General features: G+C 49.6%; 1 protein-coding gene across 3 annotated transcripts; it reads right to left on the bottom strand.

Annotated features, from left to right (window-relative positions):
- Positions 1–587: 587 nt before the first annotated feature.
- Positions 588–18269, bottom strand: CTTNBP2NL (CTTNBP2 N-terminal like). 3 transcript variants are annotated; one of them, XM_082778509.1, is made up of 5 exons: positions 18228–18269; positions 15921–16028; positions 7696–7926; positions 5479–5586; positions 588–4654 (listed from the first exon to the last, which is right to left on the bottom strand). In XM_082778509.1, the coding sequence occupies exons 2-5, from the start codon at positions 16017–16019 to the stop codon at positions 3173–3175; spliced, it is 1920 nt and encodes a 639-aa protein (XP_082634635.1). In that variant the 5' UTR covers positions 16020–16028; positions 18228–18269; the 3' UTR covers positions 588–3172. The 3 variants fall into 3 exon arrangements, with proteins under 3 accessions (XP_082634635.1, XP_082634636.1, XP_082634637.1); XM_082778510.1 differs by lacking the exon at positions 18228–18269 and adding an exon at positions 16737–16755; XM_082778511.1 differs by lacking the exon at positions 18228–18269 and adding an exon at positions 16230–16247.
- Positions 18270–19979: the final 1710 nt, after the last annotated feature.

Raw genomic sequence — 19979 nt, 5'->3', positions numbered from 1 at the left:
CAAATTCCTGCCTGGGCAGGGCTCCGGGCCGAGGCGTTGGAGGAAGGAAGGGCTGGGGAGGGAAGCAGAGCTCGTTCCGTGGCTGCTGCGTGCGGCAAGGCCGCGGCCACGCTCTCGGGGCACTCCTCAGAAATTTCATCAAGCCCCAAGAGATGAACAAAGAGCTCCTTCCAGCTTGCTGCAAAACCTGTTCAACCAAGCCGATGCAAAGATAAGAAAAGCAGGTCGCTGTTGAGGCGTAATGTGCAGGAGCTGACGAGCCGTGGGCTCTCCTTGATGGCGGGGCTGGGTGGCACCGGGCGGCCCCGCGGTGCTGCTCTGCGGGGACGAAGCACATGGAGAAATCCAGCACTGTGCTTGGGCTGGGAGAGAGACTGAGAAACTATACAGCCCAGAAGACGGTCAGCAACACTCGCTCCTTATCTGCTGTATGCTGAAGAAATCTTTCTGAAATCTCAGAGCATCAATTAAAGCCTTGGCTGCCGCATCCCAGCGCCCGCCCAGCTCTCAGCAGGTTCGTGCGAGGCAGCCCTGAGCCACACACGGCCCCAAGTCAAAACTGCAAACACTTCCTTAAGCAATTTGCACATCTTAAAAATAAAATCCTTTATTGATAATATGAATGTTTAACATGTTTAATGCCGTCAGCTATAAAAATGATTAAAGAGTTCAGCTTGGTACATTTGGCTTTACAAATTTACAAGTGTTAATGAATTAATACTAGTGTGTACGTTTTGCACTTCATTATACTCCATTAGCCAGTGACAAACTCTGCAACAATTTCTGCTTGTAACAGATGTGAATTATAGAAGAAATATTTAGTTGCTTTCACACAGAATCTACATCAACAGTTAAATACTACCTCTAAATGTCTTACTGTATTAGTTGGATCCATTTTAATATCTTGTGCTTAGTTTCTCTCAGAAGATAGGCTACTAGCAAAAATACATTCTTTTGCATACCCCCTTCCCATATTATATTTTAGAAGAACCAGTACTCAGTGCATTTCCTAATAAACTTCATCATAGCATCTCTCTCTCTAGAGCTATTGATAAGGAAAGGGGATAATACAATTTAGATTAATGTAAAAGCAAAGAAACACGTTAAAGCAGTGTATACAAAAGCCTCACTTTTGAATCGGCAGTGATACGTGGGCCTAAATTCATCTGCCCATCGGTTTTTAGAATTACTCTCATCAAGAGAAAAAATCTGCTATGAAAACTTACAAAAGTAATAAATGTGCTTCCCTAAAAGCCACTGCCCACTCATCTCCAGGCTGCCCGTCTTCCTACCGTTAGCACGTAGCCCCTTCCAATGGGTTAGGAACCATGGCACGTAACACCACAGTTTAAAAGGCTACTAAAAGGTTTGTAAAAACCTCTTGTTCTAGCATAAATATCTGCCTGCACAGGAGAGACCAGCAGGGGCACTTCAGACAACAGCCACGCCAAAGCAGCACAAGCGCTGCGATGCCACCAGGTGAAGGAGCTTCCAGGCCACGTCCAGCACCGCATCCTCCCGGCAGCCACAGGGCTCTTTCCTCCAGTGAAGTGGGATGTGCTTTGTTTAATTAAATATTCAAAAACGATGAAGGAGAAAGCATCGCTGGCAGTGGGAAACTACAGTGTGTAACTTGACACTGCGGAGAGGGAAATGCTGAGCGTTTCTAAGTTTAGGATCAGCTCAGATACAACACCTGAGATAATTAACTCAGGGCTGGGCTCTCAGCCTCTACCACTGATCTGTGGTACGTTTGTCTTGGACTTCTTACCACGATGACTCAGAAAACCAACTCTGCCGTGCTGGGGACTGATGGGCAGCACAGGCAGAGCATGGCAGTGAGGACTACACTTCTCGTACCAAACGTTTCTGCACTGGAATCCATTGCCTCTCCCCTTTTGGGCCCAAATAACTTTTCCTATATAGGATTTGCCTCAAACTTAGGCAATCCCTTGCTGTGATTTTTTTTTCCAGTCTCAAAGAATTCCTTTGTTTTCTTAATATTAGGAAGAAGCTCAAGAATAGAGATTTTCATAACGTGTTGTATGTTTAATAGGTACGTGTGTGAAACTACCTAAACACACATACACAGTCAATTACATATGACAGCAATGATTTGGTTCTCTATTTGTAGCAGCCAGTGAAAGCCAACAAGATCCCATAACTAGTGTGTAAAATCCATGTCAGCTGGACACCATTGATGCAAGTGATGAATAAAATTATTGCTTTTGTGGATAGTAGAAGATCCTGTCTTACTGTTGCAAAGGAAACTGCATCCTATGGACTAGTGTTTTGTTTTTCAAGTAATAGCAAGATCTTTGTCAAGTAGTAGCAAGATCCTTTTCTCAGAAGTTCTACACACAACAGTAGAATGCTTGAGGAACTTGAAAATAAAAAGGTGACACACCAGAAACTAGAGTCTAGCCATTTAAAGCATCCAGGCATCTCTACAGGATGTGCTATAGGAAACAAACAAACAAAAAACCTGCTGGGTCAACGAATATTGAAAGCAGAGTAATCTGGGCAAGCCACATTACTGCTACATTTCACACCAAGAAACTTGTGTATGCTTCCTAAAATACCCAGGAGCCAAGACCTAAAGGACAAAGTGTGGCTGGCTGCAGTCTGGTGGTCACTTTACAGAATTGGTAGCACATTTGCTAACTCACTTTAGCAAACGGAAAGAATTAAAAAGAAAAACAGTGTTGTTTTTAACATTCATGACTCAGAGAAGAATTTCTTTCTGCAGCTAGATGGTCCCCCTCCTCACCCTTTTCGGAGAATCACATTCATATTGCAGGCTTAGTTCAGGCACTTTATATAAAATGTTCATCTGGAGTAAAAAGTCTGCAAAAGTTATTTCTGCATAATTTAAAAGTAGCATTTCAGTCCCATTTTAGTTTGATAGATAGGTCCCAGTTCATGATTATGGTTCCTGTTCTTGATTTGATTTGACTGTTGCCATGAGACATTTTGAGGCTACTGTATAGCTGTAGTTAGGGTTTCTTCATAAACAAAAATAATTTTCCTACCTATTAAAAAAGGAAAATATACTAAATGCTTTATACAGACAGATTCTGCTACTATGGAAATAAATAACATGGAGTGGAAAACCAGTGCCTTAGCTCTAGGACGCTAAGCCATGGAATGTCACATTCACATTTTCTGGAGACTAGCTGCTGGTTGGCAGGAGTATCTCCATGTCTTTGCCGTTTGACACTACAGTATTGGTAGAGCAGCTACTTGCCACGTCCATGGGGGCACCCAGAGAGGACGCCTGAGAGGAGGTTTTGGTGAGCGGAGCAGGAGCAGCAGGCGACTGAGCGAGGCCAGGTTTCTTTGGAGGAATGGGTGGAGGGTTCCCTCTTTCTGCTCTAGGAATGGTTGGTGACTTAATCCCAGGAGACAACGGGCTTAGTGGACTGGAAACCTTGCCAGGGCTCGGAGAATGACCAGATTCATTTTTGGGGCTCACGGCATTTGCCAGATTTCGGTAGTCTGTGCCAAAAGGTGAGCTATTAGGGGAGACAGGTTTAATCGCTCCCTGCTGGCTGGTGAATCTGGAAAGGACCTGAGTGACTGTATTGCGTGCTAACTGCTTGGCTGCTGAGTTATCTGCTAGAGTAGGAGACAAATCCCTTGACGGTGGGCTCTGCAAGCCACTTGACTGATGGTCCTGTTCAGCTTGGGACTGGAATTTGTGCCGAGCTGCGTGGAAACGTTGATTGATCCCCACCTGGTAGGATGACTGATACCCAGGGCTGCTCGCTGAAGCTCCCACTAGGCGTTTAGTCAGAACTGGTGAGGAGCAGGGCGAAGGTGTTAGCGAGGAGGCAGCTGTGCTGCTGGGAGACAGGGAGACCCCACTAGAAGGGAGCTGGGACATCAGATGCACTGGTGACTCTGTTCTTACAGGAGAACTTCCATTTTCCACTGTGTTTTCTGGTGTCGCACCAGCAGATTTCTCCTTTTGAGCCTGGCTCTCTGCTGCATTTGTCTGCAGCAGCTCACCACCCGTTTGCATGTCTGTATTGCAGTGGCCATTGGATTTTGCATAGGAATGCGTAGGTGTAGTAGGGCTGGGGAACACGGCATGCACAGCTTTGCTTGTGCTGGCAGGATTTGCTCGGTCTGCCTGGGGACACTCTGTCTGGCATGACACAGACTTCACTGCGGGACTGTCAGTAGCGACTCCTCTGGACATCACCGAGGGGCTTGGCTGCAAAGGCTCAGCAGGACTGTGCTCCTGGCAAGCAGCCTCCAGCTCCTTCAGGGCTTTCTTCAAACATTCCACCTCTTCTTTCAGTGCTTTTGTACGGTTTTCTTCTCTGTTCAGCTTGGCTTTCAGCTGCTCTCTTTCAATGTCAAACTCCGAGAGCTGCTTTTCTACTTGTGCTTCCATCTGCAAACCCCGCTTCCTCTTGGATGCCAGCTCCTCCTCCAGTTTACTCACCTTACTCTTCTCTTTTTCCAATTTCAAGCTCAATTCTGCTGTCTTCTGACCCTCTTCTGCTGCTTTGGCAGTGGCTTTCTTGCACTCTACTACAAGCACGGAAGACAGCTGCTTGTGGCGAGCCCTTTCTTCCTCCAACTGGCTTGAGAGCTTCTTCTGTTCTTTTTCAAACTTTTTCACTTGGGATTTTTCAAACTCCAGCTAGAAGATAACAAAGAAGAGCTGTAAAGGAGCCACGAGACCTCCTGAAAGACAACGACGTGTAGCACCCCAAAAGCTAATGGGGTTACTATACACGTTGGAGACATTCCCCAGTAAAAGACGGCAATGCCTACGACAAAGAATGAGGTTCTTGCCCCAGGTGTCTGCAAGACAGTCCTGTATGACAGGCAACTCAGTTCACATCTATTACGAGTTATTACTTATGAGTAGTTACACCACGTATGATATTCACTTGGCACTTTGTGGGATATACAATATGCCACGCACTGATTGAACAGGTGATCTGAGCAAAAATCTCCTTCCACCTCATTTACTACTTTGTTGGTTTGCCTTTTAAAGGCATTGGGCTTTGAAATGCTGATACATTACATGTGTTCATTAAAGTCTGCAGCAATTGAGTAAGAGAAAACAGCAGCTTAAATATTTATTATAATCCCTGAGCAATCACACCGGGAGACCTTTCATGACGACTTATTCTGATTTTCGAGTGCTAGGAAGCGTTATCACTTGTAAGCGCAGCCCTGCTCTTGAGAACTTCTCAGATTTCAGGCCAAAGAAAGATTTCAAAGCATTCGTCTATTAATGCTTTAACCACCATTCATCTTCAAAAAAAAAATATCAGAGAAATGAGGTTGTTTTTCACATCAAAATGAAAAAAAAGCAGGAGAGCCTTACAGAGGAGCGAGGCCCCTGATACTCGTTAGATGTGGAGGTGTGATCCAACGCTCAGCACCCTGCCTGAGCACCCGGGGCCCCGGGTTTCCGTGGGCTGGGTAATCAGCAGCTACTGAGGTGCAGCGTACCTGCTGGGTGAGCCGCTCCCGCTCCTTCTCCAGCATGTAGGTCACATCATCCCCCTCCGCCGTGTCCTGGGCGTGACGCTGCCTCTCCTCCTCAAGGTCCAGGATCACCTGCCAAAGACACTCGGGTCACTGCGGCCCCCAGCCGCACACCACCCAAAGCCAAGTGACACAGGAGAGCTACCACTGCAGCCTGACACCCAAATTCAACCCAAAAATTAGATAAAAGCAGCTTTTGGACGAGTTACACTGTGTTGTTATTTGGTATAGTTGAGCCAGGTTGTGAAAGGAGCCAGAGAATGTCACCCTTCCCAAATCGCTTTATTACCCAGTAGCCAAAATTTGCGCTTTTCCTCCCAGCTGCAAACGGCCTTGAGAAGTTCCCATCAGCTGCCACTGGCAGCAGGGTGCCCTCATCAGAGTTTCCTGGCAGGACCTCTAGCACCAGAGCCAGCAGAGCAAATGCTCTGCCTCAGGGAGGATGCACCCAGGCGAGGCAGGGCGTTACAGTCGCAGCGATGGGCCACGCTACGGCTCCAGCACTAATTCACGCCCAGACTTCTCCTTCAGTTTCTTACAGGAGATTTGAGGACTGCGGTGCAAAGTTTATTTTAAAGAGCATTAATTTGTTCTTCCACTTAAGAACAAGATGAGCTCTTGAAATGAAACTGCTTGCCATAAGGACCCAGTTAAGGAGCTCCTTCAGTTTTCATGCTGAATTACATGAATAATTGAAATTCTATTAACTCAACAAGAAAAGCCAAATAAGGCAGAGTCTCTCGGGGGGAGCTTGCACCTCACCTCCAGAACTCTAGGACTTTCCTAAAACACACTTACCAGGGATTTAGTGGCTTCTCAGTTTTCCTGCAATTTAAGCTTCCAAACAATGCTTAACTATTTCTAGGTACCCAGGGAACCTCTTTATAAGAGCGACAGAAACCTCTTTAGAAGGAAACCTCTTCACAAGGGCGACAGAAATGCTTCACACCCTTCACAGCCTGAAAGGACAGCCTTGCTCTTGTCCCCATCAGCAGATGACATGAAAATAAACTTCAAACCATGCACTGATGAGCAGTGGAACAGAGGGTTCAACTTTGAGCCTTTTGATTAGAAATAAAATGTGACTACTCGCATTTGGTATCTTCGTATTTGATTGTGTAAGCTTTAATCAAAGCAGGAGTGACATCTGGAGAAAACAAGAAACCACACCCAAGATGGTACTGGCTCAGGCGCAGGCAGTAGCCAAAAATATTCTTAAATGTGACATTATAAAAGCTGGCCTCTGGATACCAGTCTGCCACTGATGCAAGTAAAAGCCAGTAAAGGCAAAAATCCCAGCTACTTTTTTAGGTGGAGCAGAAGTTTGTGAAGAGGTTGAGGTATGGTGCTGCAGTGCAGGTGGTTCGAGACTCGGGAGGGCTCCTCCCAGCCGCGGATCCCAGCGATGTGCTCCTGGACAATTACTCTGTGCTCTGACTATACAGGAGGGACAAGTATTTTAATCATTTCGGCTTGTCAAATTTACTGCGGGACACAAAGAGCTCCATGTAAACACACGTTTTTTGTTTGTTTTTTTTAAAAAAACTAAGCAGTTACATAAAGAGAAGCTGTTGTAGCAAGCCTAAGAAGCTGAGGTCAGCGGACTCTTGCTCTCAGACTTGTGTGCGGGTTTATGCTCCCCTAGCAAATGGAGATATGTATGGCAGGTGAGCAAACCTCTGAGGAAGTACAGTCTGACATGTGGCCCAGGCACTTCACTGGTATCACTGTATGTTCAAGCTACATATGAAGAATAATAGATAATCCATTAAAGAGGCCAAGTTTTGGTCAAGCCCTATTTTGTTAGAAAAGCCCAGCTTCCAGGGGTGCACTGCCATAACTACCTGGTGCCAGCTCTTTCTGAGATAAACAGGGATATGTTTGCTGACAATTCAACCTTCCAGAAACGCACTCTTACCCTTTAGTAAGTACCATACCTCCCAGCTGTGGATAAACTACTTCCTTTCCTGTGTCCCCTAATAAAGACACCTTGTTTGCCTTTCAAATTTCAAACTGACAAGCCTAACAGTTGCATCATATTGAGTGACATGAAGTTTAAATAAAGGTGAAAAGTCCTTTCAGCTACCAAAACTCAAGGCGTTTAAGAGTTTTCATTTAAGTCGACGTACTTTCAAAATGTAACTGTTAAATTCTGAATAGCTTATTTGAGGAAAAACTTACCTTTCTGTGTCTGCTTTCTGCAGCAGCTAGTTGGGATAACATTCTTTCCTGCATATTCTTGCAATGTTTCATCACCACTTTCAAAATAGATAAGGGATTGGAGCATACTGGCTGCTTTTCACCATGATTCCCCTCTTTCAGGGTCTCAAAATCTCTTTGCAAAGCCATCAATGGATCACTGATGTTGTACTTTCCATAGCGCTCCTCAATGAAGGTGTCTCTACGCTGGGCCTGTGATAAAATAAAACGAATTTGCATTTCAACATACTTAAAATACAAAACTAGCTAAAAAGAAGAAAACGGTTCATTGTTAATAACCCCTTCCCCAATTTTCCACTTATAGAAATCTGACAGAGCCTGATACGTAACCTACCACCTGCTGTAAGTGTATTTAGGGAGGAAAACCCATGCAAACCAGAAAGAGAAGAGAAGGAAGTCTGGCTTAAAAACCCTTCAGAGCACACAGCCCAACACCCTCGTACCGCAGCCACCTGCCTCCATTCCTCCCCTGCAGAAGGTAAATATCAGGTCCTGCTCGCCGACAGCTCCGAGCATTTACACGTTGGGGGTGAGAGCAGTCGTGCGTTGGTTTGCTTCGTTACGTCACCATCAAAGAATTTCATGTTGAGCAATTAAAGAGTTTTCTACTCTCACAATAACCTAGAAAGCTGTAAATTGTTAATGAAATCCTTACTAATCTCCTCCAGACTAAACAAAGCTTAGTGGCTCGAGGAGCGAGATAGGAACGCTTGGGTTTCTTTTGGTGACATGTAAGGATTCAAGGAGCTCACACTTCCTAAGCTTTACATTTCCTACATCTAGAGCCCTCCCTTCCAGCTGGAAAGCTGGTGGTTAGGATGCCTTACCCTACTGACCGACTACTGGGAAGTCCTAAAAACCAAACCAAACCTTTGTGAACACACAGATGTAAAAAAAATAATAAATAAATCTTTACTCAAATAGCTGATGGAGACTTTTTGGTTCTGCCTATATCCCAGGACAGAACCATGGGATTAGCGTGGAAAAAACATGCCAAAGTTGAGCACTGCCCTCAAAAGGGGGAAGCGTGTGGGTTACGTTCCAGAGGCACAAAAAGCCCCTTTCCTTCCACATCTCCTCCATGACCCAACCCAGAGACAGCTGTCCGAGGATAGGGAGCTGGAGTTGCATTTTAACCCCTACAGCACAAAAATCCAGAGGAACATTTGGCTCTGCCATAGCCCTGCTGCCTTCCCGGGAAAGGTGGGCACAGCTGGGTGCCACACGCGCTTGGGCAGAGCTGGAGATATTGTTCTGTGTGTTTAGAAAAAAGAGGAAGGAAAGGATCAGCCCTGGAAACGGGAGGGCAGCCTTGGATAATAAGCCACCCATGGCTTAATGAATCACAGGAAAAACTACAGACTTTTTTTTTTTTGTGGCAGGGCGGGGAACTTCAGCTCTTCCGAAGTATTTATAAAAAGTGACTCAACCCGACCTCGCTGCAAGCGCGCAGGGCACTTCTAAGTGACTCAGACATTAAAAAGGCTTCGAATACAGAGCTGGACATTCATCCAGCTGCCAAAATGCTTTCAGATGAGCTGCTCCTCCCCGGGGCCAAACCCGCCTGCTGGTGGGCACCGCACGGCCGCAGGAAAACACCGGAGAGACCCCTCGGCACGGTGCGCGCAGGGGGGAGGACGTTTGGGGAGCTCCCTGCCAGGCTGCTGCTTTCTAATAAAAGCCCAAAGAGCTGGGATTTATCACCAGCTAAGTTCACACCCCCTGTGTATAACCTCTGGCTTTCTGCAGGCGCTGACACAAGTCGTGGTTCTCCTTCGCTTCCAGGCAGCTCCGGGCTCAGCCGGGCTGTGCCAGGGAGGTTTGCTTCTTGCCTGGGAAAGAACGAGAAGTTTTTCCTTGCTGCTCTGCAATTAAGTGTTTTCCTGCACCAGCAGGACAAACAGATGAGCCTATCATAACAGTAGGAGCTTGGTGAAGTCCAGCTATTCCTCTGTAGTAGCCAGCGCAGCGTAAACATTTAATTAAAGCTGTCTAGACTAGGAAAAGTCTTAAACAGCCCGTCCTACACAGACTGCAATGAGTTTACAAAACGAAATCCGCTGCTCAGGCATCTGGGCCGCCACACACCAGGAACACAGGCACCGACCTGCAGCCTGCCTGCAACACCCCCGTGCCATGGGGCCGCCACCACTGCACCCGCTCGGGATGGGTGCGCACGTGTGGGGCTTTCCCTGCCCGACGCTGCTCACCCCGGCACCTCTTCAGCTCCATTTCCCCCAGCTATGTTGGGGATGACACAGAAACAGCTCCAGCAGTTTTGGTTTTGTCCTGGCTGAACAGGAATCCGGGTATCAATGCAGTTTTTGTTCAGCTTTTGGAAGAGAAGCAACTCGATGAGGCAAGAGAAGTATTCTGTTGCTGAGCCCAGCATGGAAGAAAAATCAACCTAGATGTCAGCTCCCAGTATCAACCTGGTGTAACATATAAAGATCGAGCCTCAGTAATAAACAAACAGCATTACAAGAAGCATTGCTAACCCAGCAGCAGAAAATCGAGTCTGGAAAAGCCGAGATGATGTGCATACACCCCACAAGATCGCTGCTCTTCGGAAGGTGATGCAATTTTCTACACTTAGAAGTTCCTCTAATTCAGTACCTTCATCTCCACCATCTCAGACGTGGAAACTTATCAAAAAAATTCAAACTCTGGAAGCAGCTATAAATGGACTATTTGGCAATTTTGCGGAGGATTATATTGCCAAGAGGAAGAGAGTTAACATTTAAGTCCGGGCAGCTCTTAAAACAAAGAAACAAACAAACAGAACCCCAAAGAGACAAAACCCCAGGCAGCAGCGATGCGAGTGAATTAAAACTGCTGATGATCAGAAGCAGGCACTGGGGGGGTCCCAGCCTAGGCTGGCCTTTAGCTCCTGCTCAGGTTGAAGACCACAGCCGGTCCCTTTTGGCAAGGGCTCCCGCTGACGTTTGGAGCAGAAGCAACATCTGACAGCGGTGAAGGGATGCTTCCTGCACAGATTTCAGACCACAGAACTTCACTTGGTTAGGGCAAAGTGCTTCCTCCTGGGATTTCCACGCTGTGTCAGGCTGGATGTTTCCCATAATATGCTTTTTTTATTTTTTATTTTTTTAAAGAAGATTTCCTTTTATTGAAACCTTGTTTATGAGACGGCAGTTTCTCTCTGCCTTCAATAAGCTTCACAACTTGTTTTACTGGAACTTCGCATGGGGAATTTCCAGCACTTGCTTTAAGTGTTTTTCTGGACAGAAGGTGGAATATTGCTCTTCCCTGTAATTTTAGGGCTCGGGATTTAACCCTGGGCACAACACAAACACGGTGTTAATTAACCCGAGCTCCTGCGTATGCAGTTCTCTGCTAATAACACGCACAGAAGTTCCTCCTTTATGCTGCAGAGTGGTATAATCTGCAAATAGCTCCTTACTGCCTTCCACTTCCTCATCAGCTCCTTTCCCCAGAGCCAGATATCGGGAGCGAAGACACGCTGAAGTCACGGCCGCCAGCGAGGAGGGGATGGGGTGGGGACCCCTCGCTCTTTACCACTGAACAGGTTCTTTATCTCTGAGCTTTTTCTCCTACTTAATCGAGGGGCAGATGTTGTCTTTTGGAAGCTATGGTCTAAGCTTCGCTTCTAAACCCACTGCCCAGCGGACACGTCCTTTGGGGTGCATTAATTCTGCTTTATAGAGTGAATTACTGAATTCAGAAGCAAAGCAGCGAACGCCAGCTCCCACAAAACAGACAGCTCATTAGCACAAAAGACAGTTTCTGCTCCAAATTCGCTCGAGCCCTTAACATTAAAGGACACGCCAGGAAGCTGCTTCCTGTTTTCCAGAAGTGAACAGAACTTCAGTGCTAACACACAGAGAGCTCTGCTTTAACGAGCAGGGGGAAGGACCCCGGTGCTCTAGCACACCGACACGGCCGTATTTAAATATGGAATTGTTTTCAGTCACGGTGTGCTGCTTTAGAAAGCCAACCTATGTTTCATGCACGTAATCCTTTCTGCGTGGCAGTAAGGAGTGAGAATCCAGCCCTTAGCATTATGCAACTCTGACAGCATCTGTTTTTTTGGATGATTTAAACACGATTATAACTACAGGAAAAGGAACACAATGAGAAATGAGATTTAAGGTCTGCTCCGAGGAGAACATTGAGATTTATGCAGCGGACAGGAAGCTCCTTTCGGGCAAAACAGCTTTTTTTTTTTTTTTCAATGGGGTTTTAAAATAGAGGAAGCAAAGCGGAGCACTGGAAAAGAATATTGTGAATATGGTAAGTTTGTTCACTTAGTCCTTCGTGCTAGAGCTTGGATTGCAGCAGCGCCGAGATCCGAACAGCCGGCAGCAGTCCGAGCAGGTACAGAGCTGGGACACGGAGATGATTCTCCCCGTCACAAAGGCCCAGCAGCACTCAATTAAAACAATGCAGAAGAAAAAAAAGCTGCAGAAGAACAGAGACGACAGCAAGGGCAAGTCATAATGAGGGAGAGGCGTTCATTAGAGGTGACCTAACAACTGCTCTTTATAATCTGAGCCCCAGCAGCTGACGGATGAAGCTCGGGAGCCGCAGAGGGATGGACGCTGCCCTGGGTGCTGTGAGGAGATCCCAGCAGGGCGAGCAGGGACGAAGGGCAGGGGAGCGGGGGCAGCTGAAGGGAAGGGGCAAAGCCGGCAGCCTCTGCACGGGCAGGCCCCACAGCTCTGCTCGGAGGCTTTGGAGCGGGGCTGGTGCCAGCCAGCAAGTGGCCCGATACCACGAGGGAGCAGAAAACTATTTTAGGACTTGCAATCTGCATGCACAGATCCTCTCCGCTAAATGCCAGATGTTAAACGCGCTCCTTTAAGCACGCGGGAATATCAATTATTGCAGGCTGCACTACCGTCAAATCACAGCTTTACAAATTAAGGCAATCTTTTTCCACGCAGGTGCTTGTCCTTTCGTATAAGGTAACATCGGATCCGCTTCAGAAATCCCGAGGGGTCAGGAGCATTAAGTTGGAACTGGGTAGGCAAACCTCTGACCTTTCACCATTGCCATCTCGCTGTGTAATGTAACTGCAGGAGACAAACGCTGCTGTTGTGTGCTCCGGTTCCACGCCGCCTCCTCCCACGTTCGTCCACGCTTCGTGCAAAGCTATCGTGCCTCTGAAGAAAGCTGACTGCAGCCACAGAAATCACTCCTCAGCAGCCACAGAACACAGAGACAGCTGCGAGGCTATGGCCGGGTGACTTCTCCATGCACGAACCCAATGAATGCTTCTGCCAGCCCCCGATGTCCCCACTCCTCACGGCGCACGTCAGGGCTCGGCTGATCCAGCTTTAGAGGGCCTTTTCTTCATGGCAGCACTCTTACATTTACCAAAAGATGAGTAACCAGGTTAGCGAGGTGGGTTTGCCTTAAATTGCAGCCACACACACCAATATTCCAGCTGGGGAAGTCCTGGGAAGCTGTTACCACAGCTGCAGTGTGGCCAGGCTTTAACTGGGTGCTGGACACGCGCACGCAGCAAGGCCAGGGGGCTGCTGAGGCTCTGTCCAGCCACCACCAAAAGCTTCGTGGCTCCTGCTGCTCCCCTTTCCCCCAGGCACCGCACGGGCAATGCCAGGTCCTACCTGCAGCACGCTGGCACTGCTGGACGTGGTGCTCGGCCACCAGCCCTGCACCCTCAGGAGACCCCAGGAGGCTGCACGTGGCCAGAGCCAGCTCCAGCTTCAGGCTCTTGCTGCCCTTTCCTGCTACCTTCAGCCTTCCTGGCATTCTCAGGATGAGAAAGGGGAAATAAAATAATAATAAAAAAAGCACTACCTTTTGATTAGCTTGGTATTTCATACTCTGCGATTATCAAGCCTAGGTTATGGTTTCATTTAATTTCTTCTGAGCTACCCGTACCTGACAATCGATGTCAGAAGGGTACTTTAACCGCACGGAGCTCCTCGTGCGGGAGGGAATTGCAGGTTAAATTTCAACAGAGAAGATAATTGCATTGCACTACTGGAAGGTGCTCATAAAAAGCCCCTGGAACAGAGCTACATTCCTTTCCACTGGCCCCTCCGTGCCCCATGACACGCGTTTCACACTGTGCTATTCAAGCCATGCCTGGCCAGGAGCACGTTTCGGTGCCACAGCCAGAAAGCTGATCCCAGGAGAGGAGCCAAACCTCCACCCAGAGCCTCGTGCCAGGAGGGTAACAGCATCCCTCCAAAAGACAAGAGATCGCCGACACCTGTACTTGACAGCCTCTCTCTTTCTCCCGTCAGAATACCTCCTTAATCACAGATTTAGGTCTTTTGGGTATTTCTCCTCCTGGGAAACCCAGAAGGAAGTTCAAGGCAAATGAGACTAGAGGAAAGCCATTTTTATCAGCCGTCGTGTAACAGCTCTGCAAACATCTGCTGCCAGAATCAGGGGCATAAAAACACACCGTAGGAACAGATTCTCTTTATGGGACCTCGTTATCTCCAGAGATCAGACAGTAACAAAGTTCACCACACAGGACTGCTCCGAGAACAGTTCAGAAGGCCAGAAGTGGAACCCAGAATTAGTGCCACGCAGCCTCCTGAGCACACCAGGAAACACACCCAGCGTGTGCCCTGCCGAAGGCCTCGTACTAGCGTCCTCTGAGTGTCCTGGGCAATGCACAGCACGGTAAAACACAGGTCACCACAGCCTGTATTTTGCTCTTACCATACATAAAGAATAGCAGCAAACTGCCAAGATCCATCTAATAAAAATATAAGGTCGCTGTAGCACCGTGATAGCAAAAGCAGAGTATTGCAAGCTGAAAGGAGCAGAGGGAAGCCAGGAGCCTTCTCGTGTCGAGGCCACAACAAATCACAAGCAGCACCAACTGGAAAAGTGCTCCGCAAGAGCTCAAACAGTCAGCATAAAGTCGACTGTGTGAAAACAATCAGCAGCTTTACACAAACCTATATGCTGGTACAGCGACTGCATCTGGTTCTAAGAGACGCGTGCCAATTCTCATCCTCCATCTGGATTCTGAATGTCGTCATTTTAACGAGCAAAACAGAAAGATTAACTGTTATTTGTATGAATGATACAAAAAAAAGGCTTAGAAACTAGCCACTGGTCCAGCTTAGGAAAGGATTTGTGTATACTCAACTCCAAGCATTACTGAGCTATCTGTATGTGTATATATGACTACTAATGGGTCAAATCTGCAAAACACCTCGCTAATTTGTACGAGAACACTTTCATCTCATCACAGGCAACCTGACAGGGCAGGAAGGGCCACCCCTTGCGGAGGGCCCACCAAACACCCCACATTAATGCATGCCCTGCAGGAACACAGAGATGCACCCTCCGATCTGTACAGCCAAAGCACAGATGAAAATTAGCTTCTTCAGCACCCAACCCTCCCCCTACACACCCTGGAAATCCACAGAAATCATGGAGTTGGGTTCAGAAAGCTCCCCACACCCAGATTACAGCAGGTGAGGGGCGCCGTTCCATCGCTGCTACCCAGCAGCAGCCTGCCAGGGGGTGACTGAGGCAGGGGCACCAAGTGCTGGGGCAGGAAGGCTGAAATAGAAGCCCCTCGCCACGCAGGGCGACCACACCTACTCCCAGGCACTACATCAGGTTTCCATGCCACAGATACAACTTTTGGATGGGTCGGTTTCAGCTGGTAGCAGTTCCTCTGGAAGGTTACGGTACTGCTTGCGCCAGCAAAGGGAAGGAAAAGCAGGCGGGCACACAAGTCTGCTTCTCTCAGCAGCAGCAGCAGCTTACGGTGGCTTAGTTTAGCACAAAGCCGTGGCTGCTGCTTCCTTATTCCAGTGACGTTATTCTTGCTGAAGGACTAATCTGTGAACCCTCCTGGCGAGAAGATGTTCTGCTTTAAGAAGCCTTCCTTATTGAATAAGAACAGAACCAACAAAGGAAGTCTGGCAGACCTTCTTCATTTCTCAAGCACTCGGTTCCTTATCAGAGAGGATGGAAGCACACCCACAGCTCCGCCTTTCAACTTTGGAATGCTTCTTGCAGAAAGCTTACAGCGACGGATCTGAGGAGGTCGAGTGATACACAGCATTTATTACCTAACACCACCGATACTGACACAGGGTCCAGTACCAGTAATAAACCACTGCTCCCGAATTTCCCCCTTTGCAGAGCCTTTACCAGTCATGTTGTTATTTTTGTCTCTTCTCGTGGTACTTACAACATACCTTTAAGGCTTCTATGACGAGATCTCTCGCTTCTAATTCTCCCTCAAGAATGCTAAACAGCGTCAGTAGTTCTGGTTTGCTGAGTTTTTCCAGATTCATCCTGAAAGCCTGAAAAATGGAAGAAGGTTTATTAGGCACGTCTCTTGTCTATTAAAATCAATACTCTAAGTTACGCCGCCTAATCTCTATGTAACTTCAGCTTCCAGTTCCTCAGATTGCCGTGGGGTGGGGGGGAAGGAAGGGGAGAATGCATAATGCAAACGTTCTCTCTGTAGCTCCCCAGACCAGTTGTAGGGAGTCATTTTTCACCTTTTCCCCAAGGGTCACCAGCAGATGCAGGCCCAGATGGCGCAGGGTTAATGTGACAGCACGACACTCACCATGAGGTAGCCAGCCAGCAGGAGGGGGGCAAAGCAGGGCTATTTAAGGCCGTGCTCCAGCAGGTAGCAGCTCTGGGTGACCCAGCTGCAGCATCACGCTGAGGAGCAGGGCTGAAGGCAGCCCAGGCCAGGCCACCTCACAAATCCCACGGCAAAGTTTGTGTTTCGGTGCTGCAGCGCGTTCCCCGGCAAGGCCATTACGCATCGCGGTGGAACGGGCCCAAACCACTTTACAAATGAAAAAAAAATCAATGCCACGAAGAATACACACTTAATTACTGTTCTTTGAAGCCGTTTCAATATCGGCATCATTTATTAAGTATAATTTTACTGCTCGCACAAGAACAAAGATCCATCGCCTGAGCTCCCCGTCCAGCAAGCTGCTTCTGCCCTGCCAGTGCACCTAACGCTGCCTCGTTATAAGCCCCTACATTACCTTATTTTATTACAACAGCAAGCATTTCAAGCACTAAACCCTCGTCTCTGATGGAAATACACCTCCTGATAATACAGCCTCACGCTCCGTACAACAACCAAGCATGCGTTTTCTGAGCCCACACCACATCCATCCATTGCCACCCTCCAAATCCATCAGGAAACGCCAGCGGACGAGGCAGCTGCTCACAGATCCCCAACTCCAATGGCAAGCGATAAAGGATGAGCTTCGCCTTTACTAGAGAAGCCTCCCCAGCTCCAACGTTCAACCAAACTCCGCTTTTTCGGAAGTCGCTGCTGCTTCCCAGGGATTTGCATAACTGTGCCTCTGGAGAATTATGCACAAACGCAAGTTCTGTCTTGCTCACGCCAAAGCAGTTTTCCAGTTGCTGGGAACAGAAAGTTCTGCTTGCAGAGAGCAGCAAGTCGCCTTCACGCGGCAAGAGAAATTACAAACCTACTTTGTGTCCCTTCGGCTAATTAGGGGGGTTTCTCACCACGCAGGCACGTTCCTGCTCCAGGCAGCGCCCTGCGTGAAGTTGTGCAGGACAGCAGCGCTTCTTAGTGACTTTTTCAGATGGGGCTGCCCAGCGAAACTTCACTGGAAACCTCCTGAGGTGCCGGGGGGGCTCTGAAACCAACCCCAAGCGGACACCAACAGGAGCCTGCGAGCGCCGTGCGCTGCTGCAGACCCTCTCAGCTATGCTCAGGAGGACAGCACAGGGCTGGGCGCTCGGCAAACCCGTGTGTACCCCCCAGAGCTGCCCGACCAGGAGCTGGTGATGCCGTGGAGAACTCAGCACAGCGACCCAAGGCGCGTTTTGGTGGCCCTTTACCCCTGACACCCCACCCCATGCACCCAGTCACCTCCTGGGGCACGGAGGCAGCTTTCCAACAACCTTCCTTACAGATGGGAGCACAGCAAGCAGCAAATTAACGTTAAAACGTTAACGACAGCCTCTTGGGGGACGCTTGGTGTCGCCGTGACACCCCAAAACCCCACGGAACCGCGGCCCTGCCCTGCACGGTGCCTCCCAGCCACCTGTCACGGGGCTGTGCGGGGACACCCAGCGCCGGGACAGCTCCTGGGGGAGGGGAGGGGAGGGGAGGGGGACACCCCCTGGGCCGGGGCACCGGGAGGGCACCGGGGAGGCACCGGGGGGTCACCGAGCATCCACCCCCGGTCCTGCCCGTCCCGGTTACCCGCCCCTGCTCCTTCCCGGACCCCCCCCCCCCCCCCGGTAAATCAGAGCCCTCCCAGCGCCCTGCCCTGCCCCCGACCCCATTTACCGAGCCCCTCACCGAGGCTCCTGCCACCTCCCCGAGCCAGCCCCGGGAGCCGCGGTTTGACCCCCCCGGGATGAGGCCCAGAGGCTCCCGGTGCCCCCCGCAGCCCCCCGGGGCCGCCCCCGCGCCCCCCGCCCCGGGCCGGGCCCCTCGGAGCGAGCCCCTCCCCGCTCCCCGCCCCCCCCCCCCCCCCTCCGGTACCGACCTGGCCCCGGCCCCGCCGCCGCCGCCGCCGCCCCTACCGCGCCGCTCCGCTCCCCATGCAGCCGCCCCGCCCCCTGCCCCGCTGACGGACAGCCCGCCCGCCAATCGCAGCCGCCGCCCGGCCCTCCCGCCGCCCAATCGGCCGCGGGGGAGGCGGGGAGTGGGCGGGGTCCGGGAGGTGGAGGGGGAGGAGGCGGCCAATCAGGGGGAGGGGGTGGGGCGAAGGGGCGGGGCGCGGGCTGAAAATCCCTTTTGTTTGCGGCGGCGGCGGCGGGGAGAGCGGGCGGCTGTGATTGGAACGTCACTTCCGGTGCGGGAAGGGCGGGGCCGCGCCTCGGGGGCGGGGCCATGACAACAGTGGGCGGGGCCTAAGCCTATAGATGCCACGCCTCCAGTTAGGCCACGCCCCCTCCCCCGGTACGGCCCCGCCTGGGGGTCCCGGGGCGGTCCCGGGGCAGCCCCGAGCTAAGAGAAAGAGAAAGAAAAGAGAAAGAAAAGAAGAGAAAGAAAAGAAAAAGAAAAGAAAAAGAAAAGAAGAGAAAGAAAAGAAAAAGAAAAGAAGAGAAAGAAAAGAAGAGAAAGAAAAGAAGAGAAAGAAAAGAAGAGAAAGAAAAGAAGAGAAAGAAAAGAGAAATTCACCAGGAGAAGCACTCCGGCAGCCGCTGCTTCAGTGGATGAATTTTCCGACAGTGCTTGAGCGCTTTGATAAGGAGCAGGACTTGGTTTGCTCCTCATTTCCCTCGCAAGGCACTGCTCTTACCTGGCCAGGGCGCACACAAGCTGCAAAGAGAAATTCGCTTGGAAACCTAACAGCAGAGCCCACGGCCTCGTTTTCCTTTAATTACCCCATGCTGAGTGTGTTGGGAAATTGCTTTCTGACGGAAAATTGCTGCCACAGCTCTGGGACCCTGCTCGATGTCTTTGCTTCTGTAGCTGGGGGGCAGCGGGCAGCACGCGATCGCTTGCACGGCCGCGGGGTTTGGTCCTCGCCTCCTGTGTGAATCCGTCCTGCCACCACGGACGTGTGCTAGGCAACTGCAACTGGGGGTCATCTGTCAGTGGTGATTCTTGAAGAAATTACAGCAAAAAAAAAAAAAAAAAAGAAAAAGAAAAAAAAACAACACCGAAAGCCCCAGGATGGGGTTTAATCATTTTGGCAAGGGACCATGCAAGGAAAATAAATCGCACTTTATCCAGAACTGGCTTGTGTAAATTGGATCAAAGAGAGGCTAGAGGCGAAATGTCGTCAGCCAGCAGTGACAGCAGACTTATCTTAGATATAAGCTTGCCAGAGGTGCCGTGACCCATGGTCTGAAAGCAGGCTGTCCTAGTGAGACGAGTCCAGCTCTGCTCAGTGACAAAACCGGGGGGAGGGAATTCTGCGGTGGTCCTCCAGCTCATGCTGTGCTGTTATAGAAGACGTGTGTTAAATAAATTCATTCCAAATAGCAAAATAAGTTCGTAAGCATCAGCTCTGCGGCCAATCTGAAATTCCAGAAAGTTTCTTCCCGTTTGACTGAAGCACTTTGTGTTGGGATGAGCAGGGCTGGGGGTGACCGTACCAGCGCTGCGGTTTCCTGGCTCTGATTTTGTGAACACCTCCAATTTGTGGCCAGGTGGCTTCATCTCACTTTAAGCTGACAACATGCTGTCTGGAGGGAGTTCACAACTGAGAGCAAGTCACATTTTTGTCACGTCCTGATGAGCACAAAAGCACACTTTGAGCCCCACAGGTTTGGTGTCAGAGGAGACC

The sequence above is a fragment of the Aythya marila genome (genome assembly GCF_965140915.1).
Source record: "Aythya marila genome assembly, chromosome: 24".
Lineage (NCBI taxonomy): Eukaryota > Metazoa > Chordata > Aves > Anseriformes > Anatidae > Aythya > Aythya marila.
The sequence above is the reverse complement of the archived record's forward strand: the minus strand, read 5'-3'. Positions and strand labels throughout refer to the sequence as shown.

What these genes read in the sequence shown, in the direction of transcription:
- CTTNBP2NL (XM_082778509.1), bottom strand. Translation starts at nt 16,019, where the DNA reads ATGAATCTGGAAAAACTCAGCAAACCAGAACTACTGACGCTGTTTAGC. An exon ending in CAGAAAGCAGACACAGAAAG is followed by an intron (nt 5,587 to 7,695) that starts GTAAGTTTTTCC and finishes TGTCTTTGGCAG; the next exon opens with GTGATCCTGGACCTTGAGGA. An exon ending in GGGAGCGGCTCACCCAGCAG is followed by an intron (nt 4,655 to 5,478) that starts GTACGCTGCACC and finishes GTTATCTTCTAG; the next exon opens with CTGGAGTTTGAAAAATCCCA.